We start from the raw sequence: 24597 nt of genomic DNA, 5'->3' as shown, positions 1-24597 counted from the left end.
TGGCTTCAAACAGGCTGGGGGTGCTGGGGGTGCAACAGAGGGGAACCTGGAGATGGCCAACGAGTTGAACCAGTTTTAAAACAGGTTTGATTCAGGGCCCTCTGTGGCTCAACATCCATCTCCCCACAGCCACACATTTCCTAAGCCTTCACAGCTGCGACTGCCCAACACCTCCTCCCTCCCCCCACAATCATGGCCACCTTCAGCTACAACCCCCAACAGCTACTCACCCCCCATCCCCCACAGCTGCCACTCTCCAACAGTGCTATGAGCACCATCCCCCAGGCCAGGCTGACCATCACGGCTGACCAGGTGAAGAGGGAGCTGAAGAGGTTGCACCAGGGTAAGGCCACAGGACCAGATAATGTCTTGTCCAGAGTTCTGAGGGCTTGTGCTGATCAGCTGAGTGGAGTGCTCCAGCGACTGTTCAACCTGAGCCTGCGCTTGGAGAAAGTCCCTGTGCTCTGGAAGACATCATGCCTGATGTCTTCCAGACTCGTACCAAAGAAGGTCTGTAGTCCTCAATGACTACAGACCAGTTGCGCTGACTTCTCATGTCATGAAGGCACTGGAGAGGCTGGTCTTATCCCACCTGAGACCCCTGGTTAGTTCATCACTGGACACCCTACAGTTTGCCAACCAGCCCAGTGTTGGCGTGGAGGATGCAATCATCTACATGTTGCAAAGGGCCTACTCACACCTGGACAAGGCCGGCAACACTGTAAGGATTATGTTTTTTGACTTCTCCAGTGCCTTCAATACTATCCAGCTCTTACTTCTAAGGAGGAAGCTGGAGGACATGCAAGTCGGTGCCTCCATGATCTCATGGATCACTGACTGTCTGACAGGCAGACCACAGTCTGTGAGACTTCAGAACTGTGTGTCTGAACAGGTAGTAAGTAACACAGGGGATCCTCAGGGGACGGTTCTTCCTCCGTTCCTCTTCACCCTCTATACTTCGGACTTTAAATACAACTCAAAGTCATAACACCTGCAGAAGTTCTCAGATGACTCTGCAATTGTGGGTTGTATCAAGGGTGGGCAGGAGGAAGAGTACAGAGGACTGGTCAGCAGCTATGTGGAGTGGTATGGGGAGAACCACATGCAATTGAATGTAACAAAGATGAAGGAACTGGTGGTAGATTTCAGGAGGAAAAGGGTCAAAACTACTCCTGTCTACATCCATGGGAATGGCGTGGAGATGGTGGACTTGTACAAGTACCTGGGAGTGCACATCGACGATAGACTAGAATGGTCTAAGAACATTGAGGCCATCTACAAGAAGGGTCAGAACCAACTTTACTTCTTGAGGAGGCTCAGGTCCTTCAATGTATGTAGTAAGATGCTACATATGTTCTATCAGTCGGTGGTGGCGAGTGCCATTTTTTACGCAGTGGTATGCTGGGGCTCTGGGATTAGAGCAGTGGATTCTAACAGGCTGAACAACCTCATCAGAAGAGCAAGCTCTGTCATTGGGTCTGGCCTGGACCCCCTGGAGTTTGTGGCCGAGAGGAGAATGGTGTCCAAACTAGAGGCCATTATGGACAACGTCTCCCATCCCCTCTAAGACATGCTTGTGGAAATGAAGCGCACGTTCAGCAATAGACTGATCCATCCACGGTGCGACAGGGAGCGCTACAGGAGGTCATTCTTGCCTTCTGCCATAAGACTGTACAACGCATCCACCTTGCGTCTCGGCAGAAGCAATATTGACAGTGACCTGTTTCTGGACTGAACAGTAAACTGATACATCTGTTCTTTTTCTTTCTTTTTTCAGTTTAAAACTGTTTTTGGGCAATATATCCCAGGGAACTCTGCAATATATTTATATATTTATATTTATATTGTCCAATACGATTTTTTTTTCTACAGTTCTGTTCTTTGTGTGTTCTGGACTGTGAGTAACTCTTCATAGTACACTTCTCACTGTACTGATTGTATTGTATGTATTGTATTATTATAATTGTATCATTCGTTACATTGTTGCTGTGTTGTCTGTGTTAAACTGCTGTTGCACTGCAATTTCCCTTAAGGGATCAATAAAGTATCTATTGAAACCCACCACTATTTCTACTTTAGGGATTCTTTTTTTAAACAAGTAAATTGCAATCAGTATTTTCTATATTAAGAATTAACAACTAAAACTGGGAAAATACAAAATGGAGCAAATGAATAAGGGGTAAATGAAGTAGTTAATCACTCTTTCAGTGAGGTACACTACCTAGTTTCCATAGTGTCCTTAAGACAAACACTTTTCAATCAGAAATTAATTAAAAATTTGGCAAAGCAGTCTTTTGTTTCCATTGTAACATAGATTATGTGAATTTTTACTTTTTTAATTTTCAAAGCTCTGTGGCGTTATGGGGGGGCATGCCTAGTGTGGAGGTGGAGCCCTGGTAGAAGGGCGACGCCTCGCCTTTGTAGTCCCAGCTGTCCCGGCTTCTAGATGATGAGCCACAGCTGGCCAGGTCCTATAAATGCACACCGGGCACCCTCCAATGGAACGAGCAGGGCCACCCCTGGAAGGGGGAGTTTTATACCGACAGTCCCGGAGAGGATTGCACCCGCATAAGGAATTCTTTGTCTTTTTTTCTTTTTGCCTGTCCCATCACGTATTCTCACCGGAGCAGACACACCTTTTTCACAGACAAAGTTCTTGTTTTGTTTTTGCCTTACATACCATGCTCAACCAGACTGGACCCCTCTAAATAGGGTAAGTCTAGTCCGGTTGCCGCTGTGCTAGCAATTCTTTTTTTTTTCCCCAGGCTGGACCCTGTTAAAGTGGGTAAGCCCAGCCTTGGAGATCACGAGACACTGAGGCACACAGTTTTGTTTTGCCCTTTTATTTATTTTCCACTTCTTTTTGTATTATTTATGATCCCTGCTAACCTCACACCATTGCTCCCGTCCCCTCACCTGGGGCATTGATTTTTTTACACGGCACCTCCCACACAGCACTGTCAGAGCTTCTTTCAAAAAGTAACTCTGTACAAGCTATTTTATCTATTTTAAATACTTGAATATTACTGTAAATTCAATAGTAGTGTTCAGAGTGACAACTTTGCAATGTACCAATTGTGTTGCCAAGGGGCCAGATGAAGTCATAGCCATAGCCATTAAAAAGCTACCACAGCAGAGTAACTCCTCATTTCATTAAGTTCAGAAGCCTAAAGAATTAGAGTTAAAATAATCTGGTTAAATTTAGACTATAATTGTTGACTTACATGCAAATTGCACCTTTGCTTCTCTGCTAACAATGGTTCCAAAGGTGTTAGTTGCTATACACTGGTAGATTCCTCCATGTCTGCTTGCATCTGGGGTGTTTATCAGCAGGTTACCTTCAACCAAGTGATAGCTATAGTCCATGTCTGTTTCAATGTCTTGTCCATTAAACTTCCATCTAGATGAAAAAAAAAAGTATTATATTGCAGGGTCATCTTTAATGTTTGACAACAACCTAGGCTTTGTTCTTTCAGTTACAACAATTCTAATACTTTTTTATTGATATAGAAAATAAAATGCAGGATCAGGAAAAATAAAATTATGAAGATGCAAAGGTATGTAATGTAGTTAGATGCCCTTTGTACTGCATTAGTAGTTATAGAGTGGGTTCAATGATAACCAGCTCAGCAAAATTAAATAAGAACTACAGGTATTGTCACTTCATCCATAAAGTTTCCTTATACATTGATTAAGTGATTAATAAAAATGTAGCAAATATTATACACCATTTTTACAAATTTACAAAACATTGATAAAAAATGCTCATCTCCATTTAAAACACTTGCATAAAAATTGAAAACAAAACGCTTGTCACAACATGGGAAAAAAAAAAAAACATGTTTAAAGCAAGCATGGGCTTAAGTTTACCATAAACCCACATCAAGACAATTTGAACCAAAACCAGCTGTGTTAAAAAGTATATATTTTATATATTATATCAATTTTTTATATGAAGAAGATCAACAAAATCAAACAGAAAGAAACAAACTACATAAAATAATACAATTTAGACAGAAAAAGACTTACCTATAAGTAGGTATTGGATTTCCTTTAGCTTTACAATTTATAAATATCTTACTATCCTCTGAATTCAAAGGAAACATTATATCACTTGGTTCTTGTGTGAAGACTGGTCCATGTAATATGTTTCTCTCTAGTGAAGGAAAAATAAAAAAGTCTTAAAGGTAGAAACTAGAAATATAAAGAAAAAAACATTTCCAAATTCAAATAAATGTGTTAAAGAGTTTCAGAAGTTTGAAAAGGTTATGTTAGAAAGCATAATGCGTTTAAAATTTTAATTTTGTTTCCTGAACCTAAGGCATATGGCATAGCACAATACAGAAATGCTTAATGTACTATTCAAACATTTTCTTCTAATTAGATACAAAGGTTTAGAAAGTGACACGATGTACATAAATTAACAACAGGAAGTGCAGTACATATTCATTGGTGAAAATTATAAAAAATATTTATAATCTAATAAAAAAAAGAAAAAGATAGTTTAAAAATTATTAAAAATATTTTTTGTAATATTCACAAATTTCTAAATTACAATAGCAAACTAAATTAGTGTTCTATACACAGACCCAACAAAAACTTTGATCCCCTGTAAAAAAGTTAAATTATATGCCATACAGCACTCTAAAAGTAAGTAAATAATTACAATAAATTGTCAGTTTCAGTAAGATTCTATACCCATTTCTTCTTTTCACTCAGAAAAGACAAATCAATGTCTGCTGTAATCTGAACATGTCTCTCCCTGTGTGAAACTGTGCACACATGTAGAATTTTTCTTTTAATATATATCCTTTTAATTAAAAGTCCCTTCATGTTAGCCTTTTTACTTTTAATACATTTTTTACAGGTTTGTAACCTTGACTAGGACAAAGTGTACTGTTCAATAGTGCAGAAGCATGCTAACGAGGGAATCAAATTGTGCTTTGCCTAAAGCAGTGATCTCACAGGACTCTCGTGGGATATACCCTTAATTTCTTCTTCTTTCTAACTCTGTGTATGTCCTTTAAATATAATAAATTAATTATTCCTCTAAAGTGTACCAGTGGGATTTTTTTCTAAAAGCATGCTGTTCTGAGCTCAGCATACAGTCAAATTGTTGAAGAAATCAACTAAACAAGAAAATGCATGTCCCCGAATTTGCTGTGAATTACTGTATGTTGGTTTCATCATGTACTCTTGTAACCTCATACAAGAATATATCTCTTGCATGAGAACTCCTTACGTATTGCAGATTCAAGCAAAAAAAAATATGCAATCTGTGATGTGCAAGTGATAGCCTTTGTTTGAATCAAACTGTAAGCAACTAGACTATACCCGCCAAATCCAATCAATAATGCAAGTCTGTCCTGGATTTAAGAGACAGTACATAATTTCTGCATCTGGAGAACACATTTTTTCTAAAAATAGCTTTTCATTAAAATTGTTCTTTTAGCCTTAACCTTAATTAATTGTTTGGATTTGTGAAACCTTAAGTACTAAAAACGTTTAGATTTTATATTAAAAAATAAGATACTGTAATGAAATCAGCCATATTTCCAGGACATTATTTTAATTGCTGAACACATTCTATGAACTCAAGTTTCTCTAATGTAAATGATCCCCAAAATGTAATTCTTTGAAATGAAATTAGACAGAGAGACACTCAAAATAGAAACAGAACATCTGTCATTTTGTGAATGCACTGGTACATAAGTAACTATTTAGCAATTAAGTTTGCAAACTACTAAAGACACACAACAAAATCATTTTATAGATGTCTTTACATTGAAGGTCAGAGATAATTTAGGAGACATTTGCCAAACACAAATTGGTCAGGGCAATTGGTCTTCATTAAATCCAAGTTAAGGATTTACCTAAGAAACACACTTGAAATAATTCTGCCATGTAACTGAGAGAACTTATTTAGGGTTTACACCATATTGAGAATATATAATAAAATCCTATTTATAACCTTGAACAGATTTATACGTAAAAAACAAAATGTCATTTTCTAGAATTAATTAACCTCAGTGTATGCAACAGAAGCACTTAATTAGATGCAGTAAACCGTAAAATACATTTAACAGAGAAATCTGGTTTGATAGGGTGAACATGCTATTGGTGAAGTAGAATTAGGAAGAGCTATCATAAGAGGAGTTTAAGATACCCTGGAAATGTATACAATCAGATTGCAACAATTGAAACAAAAAGACACTTGTTTTTTTTCTGGAACATACTGTATGGAAAAATGTCAGTTTATGTCAGTATGAAGCATACTATGCATTGAAATAAGTCTGCATTATGTAGCTATATATTTTTCGTTATAATTTGTGTATATGAAAATGCATCGTCAGTAATAAATTCATCATATAGGAGTGGATTACAAGTTTTAATTTTAAGAGTGCATGGTGGTACAAAAATCAATAAATTAATCTATACATTGTTATAAGCCATTGCTGCAGATCCCTGGAGAAGCTGCATTTATTGGACTAACAGAAAGCTAACTCCAGTCAAAGGCGACTGTAAAGGTTTCTGTTTAAAGCATCATAAGTAACAAAGAGGTGATATCGCCTCATTGAACAAAGGAACACTTGGGAAATTAAAATTCACTAGATGCATAAAACTCTTCAAAGGTTTATTTCAAAATGTTATAGGTCTTTGGAAACCAAAGCAATGCACAAGTGAAAAATAAAGCATGATAAATGCTAAGAGGTAAAAGCCAGGAAGAGTGAACAAAGTCCTCAGCCTGTTACAAACACACTTGGGGTAACACTAATAGCTCTTTAACAATAGAACACTACATCTAAACACACTGTTTTGTAACTACATGTGAAGCTTAATAATGCTTTCTCACACGAGACTACCCAGTTTAAAGGACATTTTCTTCTACCTCTGTTCATTGTGTCCCTTTACAAGCTACTACTTCATGAAAATTTTCATGGAAACTTACATCTATGACTGGGTGGAAATTAGTGACAGTTGTACTGTAGGTGGGTGTTCTAGGAACTCTATATAACACTACCCCCAGCCAAAAAAAATACACTTGTGGACAAACACTGGTGGAAACATAAAGAGGAAAGAAATTAGACTTGCTCAGTGTTTAATCCCATTGGGGATTTCATTGCAAAGAGCAACATATTGAAAAATCACTGTTTCATAATAACAGTAATATAATGCTTCATGCCCCATTATAGTTGAAAGTGTGAAATTATTTTAATCCAAATTAAGCCATCAGATCTTTGATTACTGTGGTTTAAATGACAACGATGCATGAGAATATGGTGGGATCTTATAAATCAAAGGGTGTATGAAGCATATGATTGATTAATAAATGAATTTGAGAAAAAATAGCTCCATTGGTTCAACATTGAGAACAGGTTATATAACAAAAACAGTTTTACTTCTTTTCTCCTCTTTACAAGCCCATAATCAAAACTAGAAATGATGGAAACATTTTCAGAATTCCTGCTATTTACAAGATATGTGCTTTTCTAATAAGTGAGTTCTATTACATTTTGATATAAAGCCCCATATAAATTGTTTTCTAAAATGATTTCAAATAATTGATAATAAAATACACCTATTCTGCACAAAGTTCTCCATAGCTGTGATCCAGATATAACTTTAACGTAATAAAGTCAGTGATGCAAACAAACCACATTACTAGCAATAGCACTTGCAGTTGGTTTTAAGACATTAAAATCAGTAATATATCAGCTCAAAAACTTTAAGTAACACTTAAGACTTTTAGGTTTTTTTTACCATCTCTGTCTTAAGTGTGCAAGGTTGCTGATCAAAACATAAGTGATACTGTCAGTCTTGGCAAAAGGCAAAACAACTTCCAACTATCAGAAACATGTGGATTGCTTTGAAGCAGTCAGTCAAAAAGTTTTCAAATATTCAAAATATTTCTCTAAAGAAAAAAACTATGCAGATTGTGTCTTGAATCAAAGACGGTTTATGGGACATTTTACCTGCAAGGCACTCCTTGAATGACAGAAGTATTAGCAGTTTCCATGGCAACAACATCTTCAGTTTCCAAGGTCAAAGATTTTTCCCATCCAATCACCAAAGAACAGAATATTTCCTCTGCAAATGCTGTCTTTTATCTGTGGAAACAGAAAGTTGAATGGGCAGTAAAGCCACAGTGGTTTGCAATACGCTCACAGTCTGTGCAAAAAAACAGAACTGAAACTGTAGGAAAATCAGTTGGTGATTAATAAATAATTCATTCATCCAAATAAATTCAAGGCAAGATACCCTGCCTAAGGAAAAAACAGCTAAAGATCCTCTGGCGTTGATATTTAGTGTACACATTTTGCAGCTACCATATCTCCCAAGAGCGGGAAGAAAAAGAGATTTAAAGGATTACAGCAGCAAAAGACTAGTACAAATCATTGCCAAAGGCAATGTTTGGATTCCACTAAAATTATTGGTTCAACATATTTATATTGTATTACTTGGTATAATAAATTTACAAAACTGCACAAGTACCCCCCATTTCACTTAAAAGGATTAAGATGAAATATATGAAGTGGTACTCTTAAAAGCACACTATATGACTCTCAGCTGAATAGGTATTAAATGAACCTGACCTCCACTGCAAATGCTGGTGAGCACCAGCATCAACCACGGGAAGGCATGTATTAAACTTTAAAGTTGATCAGTAAGGCAGCAGTACTATAAAGTGTGAGCTAACTTCCAAGGATTATTAACAATACAAATGCGACCAGGATCATTCAAAGTCAGTGATCTTAATATCTAATTCTTTTGACATGATGCATTTACTATATCATGGATTTAACTATTTATTTTTATTATAGAATTGTTCTTACCTAAACATCAATAGATTTAACATTGTGAACAGATTCTCAAAGCTTATTTAAAGCCTATCATTTGTTTTGTTTTTTTTCAATATAACATTAATTTCATGGCATATATGACAGATAATTTTGCCTATTTCAGATTATTATTTGTATTTTTCTTAATTTCTATCAACTGTTCTCAATTGTTACATTTTTGTTTTTTTCTATCTAACTATCCTTTTGACAAACTCATTTCAAAATAAAGGATATCTTATGATAAACTAAATTTGGAGAAAATTCTTATTGGTGCCAAAATGGCATGGACAAAGAAATTAAAATTGACAGAATTGATTATGTACATCAATTATATATTTCTTAGGACTTAGAATTCTGACCTTCTACCCTTAATTTCCAAAATCAGGATTATTGATTCGGTTTTCATTTTAACTCTGTTGTTCTCCCTACAGGGTTGGTATGAGTCTCAATCAACTAAAAATGAGCAAGTCAATAACAGAAAATTTTGTTGGCATCGTCCCATATGAGAGTTGCAGAAAATGATATATTTCTGTCATACCAGAGAGATATTATGCTGCAATAGTATCTAAGAAACAAAAGACTAGGATGTTACTCTTCATATTCCATTCAAACATCTCAGAAAATATTAATGCTGTGTATTAGATGGGCAATAAAACACTAAATCATTTTTATCAACTTGATAAGCAGCTCCAAAATGAAAACACACTTCTCTTTGATTTAACAGTGTGTGTCACTACACTACCCTATAAAAACAATTAGAGAACAGCCCTAATAGTAATAGGCACTTCTGGTGGTAAGTCCAAGTGTAATTGATTCCTCTACATGTCTAAAGATGGCTGTGAAGATATGGGGTCACTCAGCTCTCAGCAGGTGATGCAATTGTGCATGCGATGTGTGTAGCAGTGAACTGCACCTGATGCAGTGCAATAGAACATTTCACATGTGATCAAGGGGATCAAGATCTGGGACAGCCATTGAAGGATGCTAATATTCTGAAAACCATTCCTTCATCACCCTGGCTCCTTGAACTGGTGGGAATTCTTGAGTTTCTCGGGTTCTCATGTGTACTTTGTTGTTTTTTTTTTTTCATCAGTGTTAAATAGCATGTCTTGACTGATCACATCTTATACTTTATACTTCCAGTGCTAAGTCTTTCAGTTTACAATGCCACAGTAGGCAGATGATGTGGTATTTCTGTCACTTGTAGTTTGCGTATTGCCACAACTTTGAATACCCATTTCCTGCATTTGTTGTACCAATGTGATGTCAAACTCGGGTATCTTCCTTCCACTCTTGAAGTCTAAAGAGAGATTTCTTCTAAAAAAATATGAAATCATCCATCCTTTTTAGGTGAAGTAGCATATTTCAGCCAGAATTACATGGTTAGTGTTTTTTTATTCACTATCTAGTGCTTGTAAACCCTTGATGTTGTCTGAACTAACACATAGACCAGTTCAGACGAGGTCTGCTGGTCCTTATAGCGATGTGCCGGAGGCACCAACAAAGCCTTGCTTGCCATAGCACAGCACACTGAAACAAACTCAAAAAAAGAAACCAGGCAAATCCCAGGTCTGCTACTAATGTAAAGTCCTGAAGACAGACATTGCTGTGCATTCCAATTCCTTTGGACAATATGTCTTAAGGAACTTCTAATTCTCTAAAAAAAATTATGACATGGTTGCAAACTCTGTTTCAGTAAATACTTGAGTACAGTTTCATTGAATAATTTCAACTGCTAGACATCAAATAAGCTAGATGGACCAAAAGACCTGTTCTTATTAATGACATTTCTAACATTTTAATGATATACGCATATTTTGTCATTTTCAATTGTGTATCTGTATGGCTCAATTTCAAAACCCTCTTATCATCACAAGATGACTGAAAACACATAAGAATGAAAGGTGGACTCCCATTTGCATTTTTCCACATAGTAAGTCTGTACAGCAGCATTAGAATATGGAATGATGCAGCTTTCATTCACTATAACCAAAAGTTCATAGGATCCCCACAAGTGCGAGAAGTCACTGATTTTGCTGCAAGTCAAAGAAATCCTGTCCAAAAGAAGCCCAGTCTACCCACCAAGAGATTAGTCACCTTTATATTGTGGATAAGGAAACTCGCACTCAGCAAAAATAAAACTCGGAAACAAGAGATGACTGGGCTAAATTGTTCAGCCTGTATTTCAAATGAGCATGTTTACAGCTTGAGATATGCACGAATTAATTGGTATGTGTTATAAAGCTAAAGTGTAGGTCTACTTTCGTTTCCACTTTTATGGTCCAGTAAATAAACTTAGGAAAAAGCAGCTATAAACTGTATGTTCTCGGGTGCTTACAATATGCAACTCAGAGTTTTTACAAATTGAAATAAAAACAATCACAATCTACCGATTTCAGGAAGGAATAAAATAACATCTTTAAAAGACATGTTAAGTAGTTGTCTAACAGGCTCCAAATGCTAGTAGCCATTAATATTGCTGCTCAGGGGAAATGATTTATGCTAATTTATGTTCACTCAAGTCAGCTGTCCCTTTTCACTTTCAAGCATACTGTATCAACTTTCCTCTAGCAGCAGCAAAGCTAATGGTACTCCTGTCCTAATGAACGTGAACTTAAAACACAAGAAATTCTGTTTGCATTTGTGCATGTAATATCACTGCAGCTGCTTGTGTCACAGGAAGAGCCTATAATCCTGTGAGCAGTGGGCACACCAAATTGTCTTCTCACATAATCACAACTCTGTTTTAATGATGGTCTTCTGCCATCCTTTGGGAGGATGTGTATCTTGGTTACACTCCAGAAATTTTAAGTACTTACTCATGATCCCCGTGATTAATTTATATACCCAAGAAAAATACAATGGTAATAATTCTTATGCCCAGCAGACACTGGTCGCAGGTGTTCAAAATACCAAGTGGGATGAATCTTGGCTAATGATGCCTGCAAGGGAAACCATCAGTCAGATTTCTAAGCTGTTTTCATGTTTTGGCACAGTTAATGTGCTGCAATTTGATTTGGTTAGAAACACAACCTAACTCAATTAAAGGAATAAAAATGACCGTCGGCATCACATTGTTTTACAACAAGTTTATTTGAATTTAAGGTAACAGGAACCAGACCTGTCCTGAAATTAAAAATAAAATGTTCAAAATAAAATGGACAAAAGAAACTGCCTGGTCAACATCAGAGAAACACTGACACTGAGCCAAGCGCTCCTTAAGCACAAAAATGAAAACTAACATTCTACAAAATTTGTCACTGAGTAATTGACAGCAAACAAGACTACAGAGACATAAATTAACACAGTGTGATTCAATTAAGACTGGGAATTATATGATTTTTATAGTTTTTGAATATATTCATGTGTAGTACACAGTACATACTGTATATACAACGAGCATAAAATAAAACTTTACTTGTATGGTTTTTGGGGACAAAGTAATTCGATTTTGGTTATTGTTCAAATGTTTCTGGATCATTTTGATGAATTGATCATTATTGACTGTCTGTGATAAGTCACTCAATTGTATTTGCATAAGCACTACATCCCCTCATTAGTGAAGGAGTTGATTGGGCAGAGATGATGTAACCTTTTGAATATATAGTAAAAGTCAAGATTAAAAATAGAAATGGAACAAGACACCACCTTATTAAAATAACAAGGCCTTTATGCCATAGATATGTTGGAGCCTAGACTAAGGCAGGGCAGTATTGCCTGCTCTCAGTGTAGTGTACTGTATGTCAAGTGAATTTCCAGTCTTGCAAGATGGCTAGACACATCATTCCTTTAATGATACACCACCTTTTGGAAAACTGACACCTTTACCAAAATGAATGGGGAGATCCAAATGTGAACGTTGGAACAAGCGTATCTAGTTGAATACCACAGTGTTTGACAAAAACCTGGCTAAATGAACACTGAACAACTTCTAGGGTTTCACATGCTGAACTACCAGTGGGCTCATCCTGATGTGATAACGTTGTGTTGAGGCATCACAACATCCTCATATTGCCTGCGTAAGACTGAATGTGTTAGTTACTGCAAGATGGCTAGACACATTCCTTTAATTATACGCCACCTTTTGGAAAACTGACAGTTACTGTATGCCTTGGTTGGCTTGCTCATAATACCCACATCCCTTTGAACATTTGTTGGATGTGCTGTGACAATATGTAGAACTAGGGCTCTGAGAGCAGTGAGCAGGTACATAGATGTATAGGCTCAATGAAAGCAATGGAGCAGAATCTCACAAGACATCATCTGCAGCCTGCTGCAAAGCAATAATCACTAATGTACAGCTGCTATTGCCTCTAATGGCAGCCTCACACATACAAGTACACTAACTTTACTAACACAGTAGATCCCCTGTTGACAAATGTTTATCAGCATAATACATTTTCCGACGTCACAATGGACAATAAAATGCAAGTGTACTGTATCTACTGCAAAATAATATTTTATTTTATATTTTCCAATAATATCTGTATATAACCTGAAGAGATTTGTTTCTTTATGTTAACTTTCTGAATTTGTTGCAGTTATAAGTGACAAGTATCATTTGATGATGTTTGAGAAGAGACTCGCATTAGTGTGTGTACTGCAAAGGAACAAGGAAGAGAAAGGCTACTCTCTTTCAGCATGAAATCAACCTCTAAAAGATTCCTTTGATGTTTTTACGTACTTATTTTTGTTTTATTATCAAGCAATTTCTATTTCTGATCATGAGATCAATATGAATAAGAACAATAATATCTACATTCTCATTAATTGGATATTCAATCGATAGAAAAAAACATGCTTTGTATTCAACCCAGAAAGTTCAATTCACCATAAGTAGTGGGAGGTATTAACTTTAAGTACATTTCAGAGCATTCTACACAACACTTTGAGGCAATAACTGCATGATGGCTGCGACCCACTGCTTACCAAACTCTGTGCAATCATGCAAGATGCTTTTCTGAGCCAGTGCTGCAGCCACTTGTGAGTTATTTTATTTACTCAGGTTATGAGATTACTTCCACCATGCTTCACAGATGTTGTGGTGTTCTTTGGAACATCTACTGTACAGTTCCTTTCTTCCTCCATACTTTACATTTTCCAATCACTTTAGCATAAAGGTATTGTTACAAAAATGACCAGGCCTATCATTGTACTGTACTTCCAAGCAAACTCTAATCTAGAGTTTGCCTAACCCAGTTTTGTCTGATTTGTAGTTATATTTCATTCTTCTTCAAGTATATTTCAAGTTGCTAATTTTGATATGCCTAATTTCAGAGCTATGCTTTTTTAAGGTTCCGCTTAAATTTATCTTTAACAATCAAAACTATCTGCTTTTCATTAATGCAAAATCCTTGCTTCTTATTTTGACTTACAACTCCAAACACTGACGTCAAAGCAAGACTGGTGAATAGGATTTTCAATGCTCTTTCATGAATGCTTAATGCCTCCACTGCCCCAGTACATTAAGAGAGTACAGCATAGACATTTGTTTTAAAAAAAGGGTAATACTGAAAATACAGGTCATTAGTTAGTACCTCCTTTAAAGAGATACTTGTAAAATATTTTCTCACAGTTGATGATACATATTATATGCAGAAAAAGGCATTTGATCAATTTAGAGCTACCCTTGGGGATGTCCTCGAGCACTGTGGATTTGCATATTCATTTCTTAATGAATATGCTTCTTACTCTATACAATGTCCCACAGCATGTGTGCAGACTAAGCAGGTGATATCCCCATAGTTTACAGTTGATAAAGGCATTTACAGTATCAGGGACGTTCTTTGTCACCTTTTGTTTGTGCTTTCATTAGAACCACTGGCACAGGCGGTTAGACAATATACTGTAGGAGCATTGCTCCAATTGATATTTAGAGACCTAAAGATTATATTTCACTTCAAGATGATGCCATCCTTCTGGTATTTCTAACACAGTTCTCCTCATTCTCTCTTTACATGATCATTTTTAATATGTTTTTTTTTAATGAAATAAAATGATCAACATCAGCATTTATACTTTTAAATCTTTATATATGAGATATAGAAGAACCTCAGTAGCAGCCCTGAGTGGGATTTGGTTCTGGAAGAATATTTTTTACTATTGTTCAAAATATTTAGCACACAAGTAGATCCATTTTAAACACAGTATCTTCACAGCATCATACAGATAATTCTAGTAGGGTATTTTTCCTGACCTTCTTTGTCATAGAGGAACTCATGGTTTGGTTGATATCTATTTACAGTATATGTTCCAGGAATGCCCTGTGATAGAGACTTTTGGATTTCTGCTGTCAGCATGGTATTGAATCTACTGTAGGTGATTTGACCATACCTGTGAACCCCTGGGTGCTCCTGCTCAACACTTATTCCAAGATGTCTGTCAACTTTGACCAATAACATCTTTTGCAGGTAGGCCTTACTGTACAAAAATATCTATCTTGTGTGGCTGCCTTGAGAATGAGATTGTGTATGGTTGTATTCATTTGTAAATGTTACAGTGCAGTCTTATAGAGAGATGATAAATACATTACACTGCTCAGATTGAAGGACTGTTTAATTTGGATACATGCTTTTATGAAATTTACAGTGTTTATTCAAATGGCCTTATGTTTTATATTTTTTTTCCTTTTTTTTTTCTTTTGTTTTTGTCCTGATCTGTATTTAGATATAAACTATGTAGTTAAACAACTGAATAATGATGTGTTCACAACAAATTATACAGGAGTATTGTTTTCTTTATCCATCTCTGTGTTGGGCAAGCCTAATTCAAATCCCTCTCTCATCACTACAACCAAGACCTAAGCAGAGGGATTACTGATGATCAATTAGTGATCCAATATCAGTGTCTAGACAGATTCTCTTTTCTCCCCCTGAGTATAGTCAGAGGCCATACTAAGAAAACAGAACAAAATATACTTCTGATTGGACTCACTGAAAATCTGTGTAGTAGATGCTGCATTCACATGGTAAATGAATCAAAAAGATTAAACCTAAAAGATTTTCCTTAATCTTAACAACTCATTTTTTGTGGGTTCCATATTTTGTAAAGCTCAATGTTTGGGAGTTATTTTCAGACTTTTTTGTTTAAACTTGGCACCTGAATTCCACATTGCAAACAGTTGGCAAGATGTCTCATCTGTGGGCTGAAATGCCTGTCAAACTGTCTCAGAGGAACGGCACTCTGAAATTGAATATCATAGCTGCAATCAATTTAAGTCTCCTCATTTTAAACACCCTCTTATCTTTTTGGCACTTTGTGCTGGAAACTACACACCTGGAATTAGCAGAGTTGAACAAATCAAATATGTTGAGAGGAAAAGAACAACCATGACTAATGCAGCTGGTAAAGAGGTGACTGCAGGGGAGAAACAAGGCTGATTTTATCATTGCTGAGAGAACTTTGAAAGGGATAAAATGCCAGCTGGAGCGGAAGAGGTGAGAGTACGTCTTGTGGTGGTTTAGACTTTAACAACCCAAGAAAGTCATGTCCTCAGGGAAACCATCAGTCTGAGGACAACTAAACCTCTTGGTTATTTCTTGTAGTGATTTTTGATGTACATTTGTCAAATTACCATGCATACTGTGGCTGTCAGAGTTTTCAAGAGATAATCATTTTAATGAAAGAACGGAGTTCAAGCATGAAAAAATAAAGACAAAAAGCAGATGCAAATATCTGCAGTCTTAAAATAAACATTGTTCCCCTCTTTCATATAGCAACATTAAGCCATGAACCATGACCTTGGATTCACAGAAATTGTGCTTTGTATGTAATTTGTGTCCCAAAAATGTTATACAAAATAATGAAAATAGAGGTTAGGCCCATACTGTAAATGTTTCACGTGTTGCTTAAACCAAATGCCTCTTCTATATTTTCTCTTTCAATATCACTACACCCAGTTAATGAGAGCTGTGTACGTTTTACAATGTGCTATATTTGTGCAGAGAGAAACAAAGGTCTTTAAGGTCAAGTAAGGTCTTTAAGGTCAAGTAGTGCTCAGCTATTCACAGATTTCTAACATTGGCTGAGCTTACATGTGGTTATTGGCACATGCGTCGGTGGTGTGTATGTAGCTTTGGGGTAAAAACTGGACAACTGGGACTGGTTTTAAAAAAGTGGCCACACTAAAAGACATAATCTCATAAATGTGTGAGCAGGATAACACACAGGAGACACCTATTTTCAGAAAGAACTGTACCAGTTCTATCTGGACTGAACTGGTACCAGTACCAGTAAATGTGCCTTTTACTGTACATTTTACATAGTTATGTAAATGTGCTATGACTGCCTCAGAAGTAGCAAGTATGTGTGGGATAGATCTGACTCAGATTTTGATCATGCTTCTTGTCTACCATTGTGGTCTGTATGTAGTTGGGTTTGGCAGTTTCATTTCATACCTTTGAGTTAAATATCAAATCTTATAATCAGATATTGAAAAAGGAGATTATACTTCATGTTATACACAGGTGAAGACACACTGCTCCACCAACAACATGTAAATAAGCAAACAGAACACATTTACAAGAGTTTAACACTATGCTCAACAATTTATTTGAACCAGATGTAACACAACAATCATGGATTTCAGAATGTCAGCCTCTTATGATAATGCTTTTTGAGACAGTTATTCACACTTTCTTGGCAGTTTCCTGTATAAACATCCCAAGAACTGTTGCATTGCTAATTTGCATATGCATTCCATTCTTTCTCCTTCATTTTCCTGAGGTCTGATTAACAGATTCCCTCCATCAATGAAATTAACATACTGTAGCTCATGCATGTAAGAGAGTTGAATGTAAGCTGAGTTGAACGACTAATACAGCTCTCATTTCCAATAATGTGTGTACAGGCTGTCAGCAACTCTAGTGTCTCAGTGTTGTATGACTACACTCTAAACAGCTCACACCCAGCCTGCCTTAGAGGTACTTACATTAGCATGCCTGGTGTGCCTTTGTTTAATCATATACACCAGACTGAAACTGACAAGGGACTCAAGCTTTGCTGGTCTAGCCACCTAGGAACCACCAAGATCAAAGCATTAGTATTTCACGCTATTTTTAAGAATTTTACTCAGATTTGGTCATTTTATTTTTCACGCACCATTTTCATGCATTTTTGGAAGAATTTTAGAATCATTTCTAATTGGCAATAACAGGTGTTTTTTTGGAAGTATTCAAATATCTGCATTTAATACAGTATATTAAATGTGTGGGTGTTTTATTCTCTAAATTTAAATTGTGCACAACCCTATTCAGAACCCAGTTTATGTGATACTGTACATACCCCTGCAAAAGCACCTGCATAGATTTGTCAATAGTGTGGTTTGTCACAAACAATACATTCTGAGCCATTCTGGGAACTGAAAACCATTTTTATATCAGTTCCATTACTGTCAGAAGGAACATATTATATGCATTAGTGACATTAAATAAAAAAAAAACATTGATTTTTATAAGCATTTACAGGTATAGTATCTCCATAACACACTAAAAATGAAGAAATTCTACCTTTTCTTTGATAGGCATCTAAGAAATATTTCTTTTGCAAAATGAGTTGCTAGGTAAACTAAATCTCTCTCTTCACTTCCTTGTGCTGCAGAAATAGAGAACCAGATCAAAGCTGATAGAATTTGCCAGCTCATACAAGTCACTGTACCATAACAGTCTTCAAATTTAAAACTGCAAACATGTTCATTTTGAAACCTACAAAATACTGACCAAGAGTTATATATAGTATAAGCACGGAGAAATGGGAAACAAGGATTGACAGCAGATTGTTGGTTGCCAGTTTGAAATTTGTGACCTACTTCAGACATCAAGTAACCTGTAAGAGAGAATGGAGTAGCAGCTTTAAGTTTAAATATATAAATGGGATATTATAATCTGCAGAAGTAAAAAATATAAAATTTTTCAATTTCATCACATGCTTTTGTATTTAGACACATTCAGAGTAATATGGTAGTCAGTAAAACAAAAATCTGCACAAGCTGGCTATTTATCAAGACTCCATTGATTTCACTCAAAAATATTACAATGAATAAACAAACAAAACTTTGTGAAAATAATCATATCAAACCCTGCTTTGGCAAACAGAAGAGGAACAAAATGCAAAACCTTTGGTTTATTTAGGGGTATTTTAAAAATAATGAATTGATGATGCTTCAGAATACCATTTGAAAAGTTTAGTGAAAGTTAAGGATTAAATCTGCCATCAAACTCTACTGAAACAGAACCATTTCTGATGTTAAAAATACCTTTTGTGTGCTCCAAGTAACAAAAACGTGTTAGTGTTACCAATTTCTTCATTTCTCCATTACTGCCAAGGGAACAAAAAATGTTACTGCTGCTACATAACACCAAACAAAAAATAGAAGGATTGAAACTCACCAAATAACGCATTGTTGTTTCTATTTTTTTCTTGTTTCCATAACTAGGACTGTCTTAAATTTCACTCCGAATATCTATTTATATCTATCTATTTAAAGTATCTCTGATCTTGAAAAAAGCTTATGAGAAAGAACAGCTGATAGCGAGGTACTGTGAGCTTTATTAATAATTTTCATTGATATCTTAGATTAACTAAGATGAGTTACAATAAGATTTATAATAATCATTATTACATTATAGTTATGATAATTAACAAAAGTCATTTTAATCTCTCATTCTCCCCTTCCTCTTCTTATTATTTACACTTTTAAACTATGCAGGTGTATGACAGCTATACTGAGGGTACTTACCCTTGTGCAGTTTTTATTCAGTTTAAGCACTGTACAATATCTGTTATTTCTTCTTAGAAATACTCACACATACCACAACACACAAGCTACCACCACTCCCATAACACTGATCAGCAAACCCAAGCTTAATTTAAAGTTGTAAGATAATGAAATCATTTTCTCAGCTGGGACAAGATACTTAACTGATATCTACAGTACACAGCAAATGTGTCTGCATTGACTATAATAAAAAAAGACTCCTTAATGCTATATTCCTCAGAGGATCAACACAATTAGCACATGAATCAGATCTACCCAGCAAGGGTTAGCTAAATATTCATAGCTGGACCCATACAACTGGAAAGTGATCAAAAACATAAATAGCTATTACTATGTTCAATAAGCTCTGATTAAAATGATAAGGGGACACTTATTTCAGTATCTGAGAAACTAATTTCTCCAGCATTTGGATGAAGAAAAAGACCATTCTGGGTCCTTAAGAATTAACTAAGAATGTGGTGTAGTACATATAAACATATATACAGCCTATAAATAATTGCTAAATCAAACATATACCATTTTAAAAAATTTGAAAAAATCAGAGGCAGGTGTATTTGCTTTGCCTTGAGACCTGCTGATGACATGTATGGCATTCTCATAATATAGACCTACTGTATCCCTTACAACATATAATATACTATCTGTGTGCTTATTTAGAGAGGATAAATGAAAGTAGCTGCAGTAAGTTTAACATTGCTTTAGAGAAATTATAGAAAGAAAAGTATGGAGATGTGAGTTTCTTTGTATGTAGCTATTATAAATAATATTAATCAATACTGTATCTCATAGGTGAATGACATTACATCACTGAATAATGGAAATACTCAATATCATGAATTAGACTAGTTCAAAATTTACTCTTTACCTTTATTTTAGACATGCATTAAGCAGGGTGACAAAGCAGTTTGGTCTCCAGATTTACATCATGATTAACAAAGGGTTAAATCTACTGTTTTTATTTATTTTTTTCTGTTAAGCATCTCTAAGTACATAAAGTATATGGAATGCCGTATGGGTGATATACAATACAATAGTGGAGTGCTGATATCCTCTTGAAATATTTTTTAAGGAGGAAAAGCTGCTTTTACCATTCTTAAACAGTTCTGCATGTAAAATAAAAACCTTTACTAGACTATGTAAGTTATGCTTATTTGCTCCTAGATAACGTTTAGATATTTTATATATATATATATTTTTAGATACTCTTTTCACTCAGTGTTTTCTTCTTTATGCAGAAACAATTCTATGGAGATCAGCTACTGAAATTTTAGATATGTTGTTTTAAGCTCACAGTTAATTCTGATAGCCCAGGATGAACAAATGGCATTTTAGTTTTATGGATGTACTGTATTGAGAGGTACATTGAGAGCAAGATTATGTTAATGATTAGGAACAACTAGTAATAAGTCAATTGATTTGATTGGTAAATGTATACAAAACTGCTCATATATATTTTATCTTGACTTGTGATATGATAAAGTTTTTGATATTTCTTATCAATTTGAATTAGACATTGTTAAATCATAAGGTTTGTTTGTTCTCATCTAATCTCAGCACTAGAGAAAATGTTTATTAAATTGTTGACGGTCTTAACATCTATTTTGTATCTCCTCATTCTGTCTAAGATGTCTAAAACATTTACATAGCGCTGTATCTTTATACTTTGAAGTATTATATATTTAATTACTGCACAGAAAACAGATCGTACTGCACTGACCTACTTTATTTCAGTTGAATTATTTCTTGATCTACAAGACTACCTGAAAGAACAATGCACCTGTTCTCTGGCATAGCGATCATCATCTGAATAGTGATTTCAATATTAGAGCTTTTTTAATTTCACAAGTGAAAGAGTACAAATAAATGGAATTAAAATCAAATAATAGTAGTAGAATAATCCATGCATAAGACAGGCATTTTAAAAGTATTGGTTCAACAGAGGAAGTCAGTTTTTCTTTCATCATAAAATCTTTTACATGATCTTCAGACCATTACATCCAGAATCTGTCCTGAAAGTGCTCTTCATCTTCTGTCAACAGGACTTATAAAAGATATAAAGACGATATAAAGAAATGCAAACTGAGTATAACATTAATTTATCTTCACATTTGTAACTAATTAGATAATGTCAGACATTTAAATGGAAAAAAAATAGTTCTGAGCTGCGTCACATGTTTTTGCTGTCATGTTATTTAAAATATGGATCTTAGGGAAATTAAATTGTTCCAAAAATTGTCACTACTGTTATTTCTCAATATACTACAAGACTATAATGACAATCTGAAGGCATTGTTTATATATTTTAACCATGCAGCAGCCATTTACTCAGTGTGATTTTATTTTCTCTGTGGCCAGCTCCAGCAACACTAAACAAATGATTGTTTCTGAAAACGGAAACCAGCACTCAGTGTTCCTAATACAAAGTGTTCTGGATACAACAGGGGAATGCCATTCAGCTAGCTTGTGGCTATATTAGTTCTGTTGGTAAACAGGTAGAGTCTGAACTGTAAATATTATTGCAAAATGACATAAGCTAGGCTTAAAAACCACAATGTACTGTATCTCTATCCTTTAAGATGGTTGATTTCAGTTCTAGTATGACAAAATGTATGAGTAACCCTGTCTTAATACTTAACTATAGCAGGCAGTAGCTTATATTGGACTCTGTCTTCCTGGATGCAAAGGTTAATGTCAATCAGAGGGGAGCTGATTACAGTACATAAACTTCCTGTGATTGCTCACAGATGTTTAGGTATTATAATTCCCATAAAACCCACTAGTCAACTTCCCGATGGCATCTATGTCATGAGTGTTTATGCTGCCGGGCTATGGTGATGTCCTGCAGGTCCCTCAGTGCTGGCAGCTTCACAGTTGGTGGTCTGTTGTCACCAATGTGCCCATAAAAGGAATTCACATTGGACTTTTTTAAGCTTATTTAAAAAAATAGAAGAAACCATGGGAGGGTTGCCTGAGGTATTCATGGGACAGGAGTACTGCAACTTGTAGAGGGGATCTAACTAGAAGCCTTGTATATCTTACATGCTCCTGTTTAAAAAGTTACATATACTATAACACATTTAAACATACTCATTCCTAACTTTACAATGAAATTATTTCCAACAGCCTCCCATATACACTTTTTATATCCTTAAAACAAATACAAACACTTAAAATTTAAACCATGCTTCTACTAGCCTGCGTGAGATCACTGCTCCTGAGTCCTGACTCCTGTGCTACGTCTTCATCACCTACAGTAGTTACACCCTCCCTTGTTTTACAAAATGATGGCCTCGTCATTACATTTTAACATTAACATTCTCTTCCAATTTATTGTCTCTTTTAGTCCTTTTACACTGTTCAAAGATCTCTCTCCCTTTGGTCATAAGCTTTTAATCCGTTATGCTAGAATACAGAGTAGTATGGGACTAATAGATCAGTCTTTTAGAGCCTGGTGTTTCCACTGAGAGCACTGGGTTAAGTGCTGAAGTTCAACGCTGTTTTCTTCTGAGTACCCTCCCTCTGGTAGGGACTTCATCACTACACTGGCTCTGTCATTTCTGTTATCTAGCTATTAGGTGTGATTCTGCAATTCTGCAGGGCTTTACGAGTGTTCCTCTCCACACATACCTGGTTTTGTTGCAGGCTTGGGCAAATGGGCATATCTGGTGGAGTGATCTGTGATGACCAGAATGTGCTCAAACAAACTACAGCTCTGCTCCAGAGACAGGAAGTTGAAGCACATAAACCCCAGTGGATGGCCTGTATAGATGGAGAAAAGTGGTGCCCAGACAGCTGGTGTCAGGACCGTGCGTGGGCAGCATAGTTTGCAGCTCTCACACCACTGCTTCATGTTGGCATACATTTATGGCCAGTTATCCCCTTCCGACACTAAGTCAGTTGTGAACTCCATACCTAAAGTAGGTGACCCATCTTTTCACGTAGCTCTCTCAAGATTTCCTAACCACACACTGGTAGGCAGGACCATCCTTAGTATCTCTATTCCTTCTGCATTCTGGGAATGACGGAACAAAACTATACCTTTGATACATGGCTGATTGCACTGCTTCAGGAGGAGCCTCACCTGATGTTTCTCCCTCTTCCTGACCTTCCTGTTGGTTACCCTTTCTTAGTACATCACTACTGATAGTGGAGTTTCTGCAGAGAAGTTCCTGAGATCAACATAGTCTCCTTCTCTTTTTGATTGAAAACAACTGCCACTTGGCACTCAGGTGTTCTGTTGCTTCCCCCATGGGGCATCCTGGATAAGCCATCAACATCAGCAATGCCAGCAGCCAGCTGAGCCACCCATTTTGCCCTGATGCAACAAGATTAACTGTGCTGGTCACATTCTGTACTATAGAGCAATGGATTGTTCTCTGTCAAGAACTGGTGGCCAAACATGTAGTCCCATAACTTTTCTGCCACTGACCATTTCAGAGCAAGGAATTCAGGCATGTGGGCAGGGTACCTTTTCTGTGCTAGGGATAAACAATGCATAGGAGATCATTATTTCCCTTTTGCCTTCCTCCTGTGCTTAAACTGTCCCCAATCCCTCCAGTGATGGATTAGTCTGGAGAATGAAGGGATTACTGTAGTCTACATAGCCCAGTACATGGACTGTAGTAAGACACACTTCAGTCCCTTAAAGGCTCTTCTATCCACTTGAATGGAGGCAGCTTTAAAGAGCCTGATTTCTTCTTTTGCCCCTTGGAAGGCCCTCCTGTCAGCAGAAAAGAGGTATAGCCACCTTAGAATAGTTCTGGATGAAAGGATGATTATATCCAGTAAATCCAAGGAATTGCATGACTTCCTTTCTGTTAGTGGGAGCTGTACCTGATGCATCTTTTCTGGGTCTGTCACTATCCCCTCTTATGATACTAGGTGGCCAAGGTTTCTAGCTTGTGTCTTCAGAAAGCTGCACTTCCTGGGCTTAAGCTTCAGCCCATGTTCTCATAGATAACAGAAGACCATCTCTAGAAATGC

At 36.2% G+C, this 24597-nt stretch overlaps 1 protein-coding gene across 2 annotated transcripts in view; it reads right to left on the bottom strand.

Annotated features, from left to right (window-relative positions):
- cntn6 (contactin 6) overlaps window positions 1-24597 on the bottom strand; it is a 152891-nt gene that overhangs the window by 62984 nt on the left and 65310 nt on the right. For both annotated transcript variants that reach the window (XM_088636366.1, XM_088636367.1), the window contains exons 2-4: window positions 7974-8108; window positions 4030-4156; window positions 3225-3400 (exon numbers count right to left, since the gene is read on the bottom strand). In XM_088636366.1, coding sequence (XP_088492492.1) covers window positions 3225-3400; window positions 4030-4156; window positions 7974-8028 — 358 coding nt within the window. In that variant the 5' untranslated portion in view covers window positions 8029-8108. The remainder of the gene's footprint in view (window positions 1-3224; window positions 3401-4029; window positions 4157-7973; window positions 8109-24597) is intronic.

The sequence above is a fragment of the Lepisosteus platostomus genome, chromosome 6, assembly GCF_059453375.1.
Source record: "Lepisosteus platostomus isolate fLepPlt1 chromosome 6, fLepPlt1.hap1, whole genome shotgun sequence".
Lineage (NCBI taxonomy): Eukaryota > Metazoa > Chordata > Actinopteri > Semionotiformes > Lepisosteidae > Lepisosteus > Lepisosteus platostomus.
The sequence above is the reverse complement of the archived record's forward strand: the minus strand, read 5'-3'. Positions and strand labels throughout refer to the sequence as shown.